General features: G+C 44.2%; 1 protein-coding gene across 1 annotated transcript in view; it reads right to left on the reverse strand.

Annotated features, from left to right (window-relative positions):
* ATPAF1 (ATP synthase mitochondrial F1 complex assembly factor 1) overlaps nt 1–7000 on the reverse strand; it is a 46189-nt gene extending 39189 nt beyond the window's left edge. Inside the window, exon 1 of the mRNA XM_030205914.1 lies at nt 6760–7000. Coding sequence (XP_030061774.1) covers nt 6760–6977 — 218 coding nt within the window. The 5' untranslated portion in view covers nt 6978–7000. The remainder of the gene's footprint in view (nt 1–6759) is intronic.
* Nucleotides 7001–10122: the final 3122 nt, after the last annotated feature.

The raw sequence follows: 10122 nt of genomic DNA on the forward strand, positions 1-10122 counted from the left end.
CCTACATGTCAGACCTGATAGACCTACCACCAGGAATGCTAAAAAATCATCCCGCACATTCCTTAATCTTCACTTCCCAAACTGTAAAGGTCTCAAATACAAACTAACGCATGCGTCAACCTTTTCCTACCTGAGCACACAATTCTGGAATGCGCTGCCATGCAATTTAAAAACGATCCATGAACTAGCTAACTTCCGAATTCTACTGAAGACTCATCTCTTTAACAAGGCATACAACAATGATCAACAAACATGAACTCCTGCACACATATCCAGAACTGCCGCCATAATATCTACTTGCCAAAATATTAACATTTTTTCATTATCATGCTATTACTAAATGTATATTTTCTTATATAATTCTTATATATTTCTTATTATGTTTGCTTGTTAAAATAGTATCATGTTCTATCATTATCATGTTACCCAAAATCCTTCTGTTATCACTAAATGTGTACTTTCTCATATATTTCCACTACTCATGATGTATTGTAAGCCACATTGAGCCTGCAAAGAGGTGGGAAAATGTGGGATACAAATGCAACAAATAAATAAATAAATAGTTCTTTTCCAGCATTATGAGAAGTGGTACTATATATCGTGGAGCCTCGCCATAACGAATTAAAAAGGCAAGGCTATCACAAAACGCTCAGGCCTGCCTGCAACTGTGCTTGTGCTCTACACTGCACCCTCCTCCCACTGACTGGGTCCTGCTTGCCTCTGGGCTAGTCTCCCACTCTAAAGTTACACCCTGGTGATTCCTAGGACACTGGGGCCACACTCTCAGGGGTCCCACAGTTCCTGGAAAGCACTCACAGGCCCAAAACACAAACCACCAGAATTCTCAGTCAGTCCAGAACAAACAGAGCTAATAAATGAACTGATTTATTATCATGAAAAATTTGAACAGTAAACGATATAAAACAGATGGAAAACAACAAGCAATAACAGGTAACTGAATAAGGATCAATATTAGAACTATCTAAACACTTTGTCACTACCTGGGTAGCACCTGGGGAGTTTCAGGAAAATTACCTGCTCACAGTTCTTTCTCCTCTGTTCTTCCTAGCTGAGACTAAGGACAATCCAGTACTTCCTGGCTAGATTTGAACTCCAGGGCCAATCAAAGCCCAGAGGACCAAGTTTGAAAGTATCTGGCCAATGGTACTGCAGACTGCCTTTTCACAAGGTTAAACTGGAAAATAAAAAGTCTTTTCTGCAACAAAACAGACGCCATCAGCTGGCCAATTTGGAGAAATACACTTCATGATATATTTAATACAATTCACAGGCTTAGAAACCCACTGTTTTGTCACAAAGGCAGCATAATTTGAAAATGGAGCCAGCCTCCATTGGTAATCAGTGGAGGGTACACAGCAGTAGCTTAGCACTTTCAAAGCAGGAAGTTTTGCAAATCAAACGGGCTGCAGCATTTTGCGATGTCTGCAACCTTCGGCAGATAGCTACATTACAGCCAACAAAAATGACATTACAATGGTCCAAGTGCCCCATCAATAACATCTGAACAATCAATTGGAATGCTCTGGGATCAAAGCAGGGGTTGTATCTTACAGACTGAAATTAAATAAAGATGAAACCAGATTTCTATGGGTAGGTGCACCTGCAGCGTTGAGTGATAATATAACTTAATAACTGGACATAACACTTTATTCTTATAGCCCACAGATTACATACAAAGCGACAGGACATCCCGGGAAATACAATAACAGAAGGATTAATCAAAAAGCCTAATACATTCACCTCCTTCCGTAGAGCCTAAATAAATAAGTCTTAAGCAATTATCTAAAATGTATTTATTTATTGCACTTGTATCCCACATTTTCCCAGCTATTTGCAGGCTCAACGTGGCTTACAGAGATCTGTTATGGCTTCGCCATAACAGGGCAAAGTATACAGTTGGTGTTACAAAGAGATAAAAGAAACAAGAGGATCTGATCAGGTAGTAGTAGAGTGAGAAATTCTGAGTAAAGGAGTTTAGGTGTTGTGTTCCAGTTAGTTATGGGTTATCGTGGTAGGCTATGTTAAAGAGCTAGGTTTTCAGAGCTTTGTGGAAGTTGTTTAGTTCGCTGATCGTTCTCAAGTGAGTTGGTAGTGCATTCCACATCTGCGTGCTTATGTAGGAAAAGCTGGCCGCGTGTGTCAGTTTGTATTTTAAACCTCTGCAGTTGGGGAAGTGTAGGTTGAAAAAGGTGCGGGAAGATCGTTTAGCATTTCTGGGTGGCAAGTCGACGAGGTCTTTGCATGTAGGTCGGAGCATCTCCATAGATGATTTTATGAACAATCGTGCAGATCTTGAATGTGGTGCGTTCTTTCAGTGGGAGCCAGTGTAATTTCTTTCTTAGGGGTTTTGCACTTTCATATTTTGTTTTTCCGAATACGAGTCTGGCTGCGGTATTCTGGGCTGTTTGAAGTTTTTTGATGGTCTGTTCTTTACAACCAGCGTAAAGTGCATTGCAGTAGTCCAGGTGACTTAGAACCAATGATTGTGCCAGGTTGCAAAAGATATATAATTCGACTCTTGAATTATCAAAGGGGAAATTTCTTTGCCTAATTTAGCTGCCTGATAAGAAAGTAGAGAATCTATACATTTCTTTCTTTTACCCTTCATTGAAGGAAAAGGAGAATACATTTATAAACCTGGAAGCATGAATAGTATTCGACAAAACAAAACATTGAATCAAATAAACAGCAGCTAAGACCATAAGAAATCTTATACATCAAACAAGATAATTTGAACATATCCTTTGCAGCTACTGGCAACCAATGAACTTTAGAATAATATTCTGACAAATGATCAGAACGTTTTAAAGAAAATATCAAACCTTAGCACAGTATTCTGGACTGTCTGTAATTTACGCATTAAGGTCCCTGTTTACAAAGCCGCACTATAGGAATAATAGCATTTTTAGCATGCTCTAAAAATTAGCATGTGCTAACACTAGAGATGCCCATATGGGTGTCTCTAGCATGTAGCACACACCAATTTTAGTACGTGCTAAAAACGCTAGCGCACCCTTAGTAAACAGGGCCCTAAGACTTGAGAACAACATTACAATAATCAAAAGAACCCAACAACAAAGCTTGAACCAGTAGCCAAAACTGATGGCTATGAAAACATTTGCAAATGCAACGTAATTTTCAGATAAGAACGTTTTCTGTACCGCCTTATTAACGTGTGGCTCCAAAGTATTCATACAGTCCAGAATCTTTGATATTATATACTTTGATCAAGTATATATCACGCTCATTGTTGATTTAATCTTGAATCGATAATGAATATGACTGTTGGGCAGACTGGATGGACTATTCAGGTCTTTATCTGCTGTCACTTACTATGTTACTATGTAGCATCACCCCCCAAAACCCTCACTGAGGAGGAGAAAGAGTAAACCTGTTGACCAATTACGTTGCTGGAGATGGGGGGAGCAGTAGCAGCAAATAGAAGGGAAGGGAAAGATGCCAGAGGAGGAGTGTAGCAGAGTGCTTCATTATAGGACCACCCCTATCAGCGAGAGCTTTTCCCGCTTTGGCAAGAGATGATCCATCAAAGCGGGGGTCTCCTGCTCAATGCGGGAGACTTGGCAAGGTCTGTGACAAGAAGGGGGAAGAGATGGCAGACTGCGGGGGCCACCTAGAGCTGTGGGGCCCAGGGCAAGTGCCCTGTTTCCCCCCTCCCCCAACACCGGCTCTGAGCAAGAGACAGCCTCTCTGACAGATAACGCAGTAGTTGAGAAGAGGGATGAAACACTGGTAGACAGAGTGCAAGAGTCAATAGCCTCAAAATCCCTAAATGTATTGGTGGTTTACAGTCCAAATAATCATTTGGAACATAGTGATATGGACAAAAAGAAAAAACTAAAAGAAGGGGGGAAATGAGAATTAATATACCAATAAATTACCTCGAACACAAAAAAAAGAAAACCATACAACCCCACATATGTGGAGTGAAGGAGGTATGAGGTAAGACTTGTTGTCTATAGGTTTAGTTAGTCTATATTTACTTTATTCTGCTTTATGACATTATCCTATACGTAATAAATTAGTATTATTCTGTATAAGCTACTCTGGGCTTGACTCGGAGCCAGAAATTAAGTACATTTCCCAAGGCATTTTTACTTGTCTGGTCAGCTCACCTGCTACCGCCTGCTCCACACTCCTTTCTACATTTCAATCTGTCAGTAAAAGTCCCTCAGCGTCCACCACTTCCCCACAATGCCTCAATCATTCCCTTCAATGCCCCACAATACAACACCCTCTCAGCCTAAATTTGCCAACTATAATGTTGCCGCGCGGGTTTCCACCTCCCCTCTCGGTAACCCCGTTGTTTATACACTTTCCTAAGTGCAGATAATTGGGAGGGGGGGGGGAGGAATTTTGCAACACAGAGGGGCCCTTTCACTAAGGTGCACCTAAAAGTAGCCTGTGCTGGTGTAAGCTCATGTTTTGGACACGCACAGGTCAATTTTTCAGCGCGCCTGGAAAAAACAGGCCTCTTTTTTTTTTTTTTTGTGGACGAAAATGGACGTGCAGCAAAATTAAAACCAGTGCGCGTCCATTTTTGGCCTGAGACCTTACTACCCGCCCACCCACTGACTTAGCAGTAAGGTCTCATGCGCTAACCGGGCGGGAAGCAGCCAGCGTGTGTAAACTGCCGACTACCGCAGGTAAGCGCCACGTGGTAGAAAATATTTTCTGGAGAAAGGGGGTCCACTCCTTCCACGGTAACGCAAGCAAAATCAAACACAGGGTGGAAGAAAACGAGTCCAAGTGACCAGCCAAAACACCAGAGTAAGAGCTCCAAGCAGTTTATTGGGACCCTACACGGTCCGTGTTTCGGGGAAAAAGCCTTCCTCAGGGTTCTAAAAACACACACAAAAATAAAAATTCAATATATGAAGAAATCACGGAGCACCCTATCTTGAAAGTCAGACACCACGGACCCTGATGAAGGATTCGAAACTTAGGCCAAAGTGAGGGTGTCTAATAGACTGTTGAGCTAAAAAAGGTAAGTGCATGATCCGTTGATTAAATACATAGACGGTTTATTTGCTGAAGTATTTTGAGCAGTAGCCATACTTTTAGAATAAAAAGGAGATTTTTGCCCATGATGATTTAAGAGACCTCCTGTTACGTTCTGCTACACTTCTCCAGGATGGGTCGGTTTCTGTTTCCTAACCCGGCAGCCGTCATCCGGCTTGGAGCAAGAGCAGCAGCCATCTTGGCTAGCTCAGGAGGGGGCAGCCATCTTGTCTAAACGAGAACAGGAAGGAACTCCATATCTGGTCGTGGGAGGATCTCCTAGGGGGGCTGCCATGTTGGATGCACCTGAGTTTGGTTTGCTCTGATTGTTTCACTATTTAAAGCACTGCCTCCAGGCCTTCTTTGCTTCAGCCTCAATTGTTCTGAGGAGCTGCTGTTCACTGACTATTCTTCTGTTCCTGTTTACCTGTGCACCGGACCTTGGCTAGGATTACGCTTGTTTGCTGCCTGCCTTGACCCTGGACTGATTTTGACTATTCTTTGCCTGTCGGAGTACTGGTTCTGGACTGTGTCTGTTTCCTGCCATCCTGGTCAGCGGCTGTGCAACCCCGCCGGTTCCAGAAGTCCTGGTGGCCGCCTGCAGCTGGGAGCTCAACTCCCGGTGAACGGTGGTCGCTTTCCAGGTGAAGCTAGGGGTTGTCCGGCTGCCTGACTGAGTGCGGTAGCACTCCATCTCTGCTGTGCTCTGTCGGGGCACAAGGGCTCACTACTACCAGGTCATAACACCTCCCTAATATTGGTTTACCAATGACGGAGTGTTCCCTTATAATGTGAGGCTTTTTCTCCTCCGCTTAATAATTATTTAGCTACATCAGGAATGTGTATGGATATTCTATAAAGCTATATGAGTTCATTATCATACAAACATCCTTTTAAGCTCTTTTTTGAGATTTAGATTGGTCTAGATAATATATGACTAGGATAAAATAGGGTAGACAGGCAGTGCCATAGCGAGGGCTAATGGCACCCGGGGCGGGTTGCCGCTTTGCACCCCCCCCCCCCCCCCCCCGGGTGCAGCACGGTGCGACCCCCCCCCCCCCCCCCGGGACCGCATTCTTACTTGCAGGAGGACCGATCCGCCCTGAGTGCACGTCACTCGGAGCTGCGTCGGCCCCGCTGGTTCCCTGCTCTCTATGCCCCGGAACAGGAAGTAACCTGTTCCGGGGCAGAGGGAGCAGGGAACCAGCGGGGCCGGCACCCCCCCTCCCCCCCCCCGAGCGCGTGCACCCGGGGCGGACCGCCCCCCCCCTTCCTACGCCACTGTAGACAGGATAGGATAGTGTAATTTGGGAGAAAGGGTAAAGAGGGATAAAATTAAGGAGAGATGGAAAGAGAAGGATGGGAGGTTGGTATTTAAGTCAGAACAGAATTGGGGGTGGAAGTTGGCGAGATTAGGTTGGGGCATTTGTGTAGGCGCACATTGGACGCGCATAGGCACCTAAGTGCCTTAGTAAAAGGGCCCCAAAGAGAAACAATGTCAGTCACACATGACGTCACACACACTGCTTTTACTGACGTCACAATGGCTTTGGTTCTATTTATAAGTGTGCAAGTGCCAGGATGTGATATCTCCCCTGTATAACGTATGGGCAATATACGTATCCGTGCACATGTGGCCAGGGTGCTATATCTCCCGTGCAATGATGCCCTCCCGGCGCTTCCCGGGGACGTTGCGTTCCTGTGATCATAATTAATGACCTGCGCAGCTCCTGGATCTTCTCGCGATACTTGGCGTAGTACGGGTTCTCCTCCAACTCGGGCTCCTTGCGCGCGGTGAATTCCCGCAGCAGCTGCGGGGAGACGACTCCGAGAGCGAGCGGTGAGCGATGGCGGCTCCGCACGGCTAAGAGCCCGGTGTACCCGGCTCGCATCTGCAGCACGGCCGCTGCCATCATGATCTGTTCCGCCTCACACATCCGGATTCGGGGAAGACAGACAAGTCAGGGGGGCGGAAGTCACCGGCAACTTCTTCCGGGTGGAAACGACGACAACCCCCGCCTCCGTTCCTCCCCCGGAGTCCCAGCAAAACCTTCCGGCCAGAACAGTCAGCGAGTCCAATATTCAATTAGGAACAGTGGAAAACGAGCAGAAACCCTCTGGCAAGCACCTAACCAAAAAAATTGCACGCCCTAGACAAATGGGATATTTGTGTTGTTAGTTTCACACTGCAAAGAAATATGCAGATTTTTTTTGTATGTAGTATCCTCTGTACAGGATTTCATTAATGCTTAAGTAGAGAGGTGTGGTAGCCGTGTTAGTCCACTCTTAAGGTTATCAATAGAAATCAAACAAAATAAAACATGGAAAAGAAAATAAGATGATACCTTTTTTATTGGACATAGAAAACTAATCAAGAAATGTATTGTTTTGTCCAATAAAAAAAGGTATCTTATTTTCTTTTCCATGTTTTATTTTGATTTCTATTAATACTTAATAAATACTTCATTTAAATTTTTAAAAAAAATGTGATATTTGTGTTAGTTTCACACTGCATGAAATAAGCAGATTTTTTATCCAGGAAATCTAGACTGCCCCCAATTTGACTACACTTTTTGTCCTTTAAATTGTAAGCTCCTTTGAGCAGGGACTGTACATATATGCTGACGATGTCACGATTTACATCCCATTCAAACACGACCTAAAGGAAATCACCAAAGAAATCAACCAAAGCTTCCAAATCATGCACTCCTGGGCGGATGCATTTCAACTAAAACTCAACGCAGAAAAAAACACAATGCCTTAAAATAACCTCTCAACACAATACAAATAAATTCACCACCATAACTACTTCAAACTTTTCCATCCCTGTTTCAAACAACTTGAAAATTCTGGGAGTCACCATTGATCGAAACCTCACACTTGAAAATCATGTGACGAACACAATTAAGAAAATGTTCTACTCTATGTGGAAACTCAAAAGAATAAAACCTTTCTTCCCAAGGGACACTCTCCGAAACCTGGTACATTCACTGGTACTAAGTCACCTGGACTATTGCAATTCACTTTATGCCGGCTGTAAAGATCAGACCATCAAAAAACTTCAAACAGCCCAAAACACCGCAGCCAGACTCATATTTGGAAAAACAAAATATGAAAGTGCAAAACCCATAAGAAAGAAATCACACTGGCTTCCACTTAAAGAACGTATCACATTCAAGATCTGCACGATTGTTCATAAAATCATCTACGGAGAGGCCCCGACCTACATGCTGGACCTCATGGACCTACCACCCAGAAACGCTAAGAGTTCTTCCCGTACCTTCCTTAACCTACACTTCCCCAGCTGTAAAGGACTAAAATACAAACTAACACACACGACCAGCTTTTCTTATATTTCTGCCTCGCCTCACCCCACCCCATGCTTGGAACAAACTCCTTGAGCCCATATGCCGGGCCCCCTCCATACCCATCTTCAAATCATTGCTCAAAGCCCACCTCTTCAATGTCGCCTTCGGCACCTAATCACTACACCTCTTCTCAGGAAATCTCAACTACCCCAACTTGACATTTCGTCCTTTAGATTGTAAGCTCTTCTGAGCAGGGACCATCCTTATTTGTTCATTTGTACAGCGCTGCGTAACCCTAGTAGCGCTCTAGAAATGTTAAGTAGTAGTAGTACGCAGCTATGGAACTCACTTCCAATTCACCTCAGAACGATCAACGAATTAATCAACTTCCGCAAATCCCTGAAGACTTAACCTCTTTAACAAAGCCTACCACGAGAACCCTTAACTAACTATAACACAACACCTATCCAACATCATTCAGAATTATCTTTCTACAACTACCTGAACAAATCCTCTGGTCTTCTTTTAACCTCTTTATAACACCAATTGTAATATTTAACCTGGTACGGCGCTGCCATAACAGAGCTTTGTAAGCCACATTGAGCCTGCAAATAGGTGGGAAAATGTGGGATACAAGTGCAATAAATAAATAAAATAAAATTTCTTCTAAAATCAATTTTATATTTTCACTAGTTATGATTATTATTCTCTTCACTGGGGCATATTTCACAGACCAAGTCAGGGTTCTGGCAAGGCCCTCAATGTGGTAAAAAAAATCCAAAATATCAATACTGACTCCAGATGGCCTTAGCTGCCTAGGCACAGACCAAAACCATAACCAATTTGAGTGGAAGCACTACACAAGGATTTGTTCACGAGTTCAGAAGTATCATTTCAACCGATTCCTCAATCATCATGAGGTGGAGGAAAGGCTTCCATTTGTCATCTGCACAAAGATTGGCCAATTCTGTGCATGGCAATAGGTCATCTTCTGCCACAGTTGCCACACCTCCTTGAAGTTCAGCTACAGGGGATCAGCGTCACCATGTTTTATGTTGAACTAGTTGAAAAGGCCCGTTTCAGGCACAAATGAAATGGGCGCTAGCAAGGTTTTCCTTGGAGTGTGTATGTTTGAGAGAGTGTGTGTGTGAGTGACTGTGTGAGAGAGAGTGAATTTGTGAGAGTGTGTGTGTGTGTGTGTGTGTGACAGAGTGAGATTGTGTGCGAGTGTGTGTCTGAGAGAGTGTGTGTGCCTGGGAGGTGGGGACTTCTACGGTCTGTACCCTGAAAATGGGCAGACTGGATGGACCCTGCAGGACTTTTTCTGCCATCATCTACTATGTTACACTCTGGCCAACCAGAACAAACAAGCTCAGCAGAGTTCTTCAGCCTCATGAATAAGCTCTAGACTATCGTTTGTCAACTTTTTGCACCCATAGACTGGCAAATTGGCTGAGAAACTTTTGGTGGACTGTGACTCCCCTCCCCCACCACACACACTATCTGCCCCTCCATACTAAACTTATAAAAAGTACTTGAGCTGGTAAGGATCCCAAGCCCAGCTGTAGACCTCATCATGATGGCACAGAAACTACTGCTCTCCACCATGGCAGTCTGCGGCAGTTCCCCGAGCCACCAACACCGGCACACACTTCGATTTTGCACATGTACTGAAAAGGAAACGTATGGGTGCTGGCATCAGTGGTTCAGAGGAAGCAGAGCAGCATTGTTTGGTGCCATGGGAGAGGGGGAGGTTTCAGTTGGCAGCACTTGG

This window comes from Microcaecilia unicolor, chromosome 6, assembly GCF_901765095.1.
Source record: "Microcaecilia unicolor chromosome 6, aMicUni1.1, whole genome shotgun sequence".
NCBI lineage: Eukaryota > Metazoa > Chordata > Amphibia > Gymnophiona > Siphonopidae > Microcaecilia > Microcaecilia unicolor.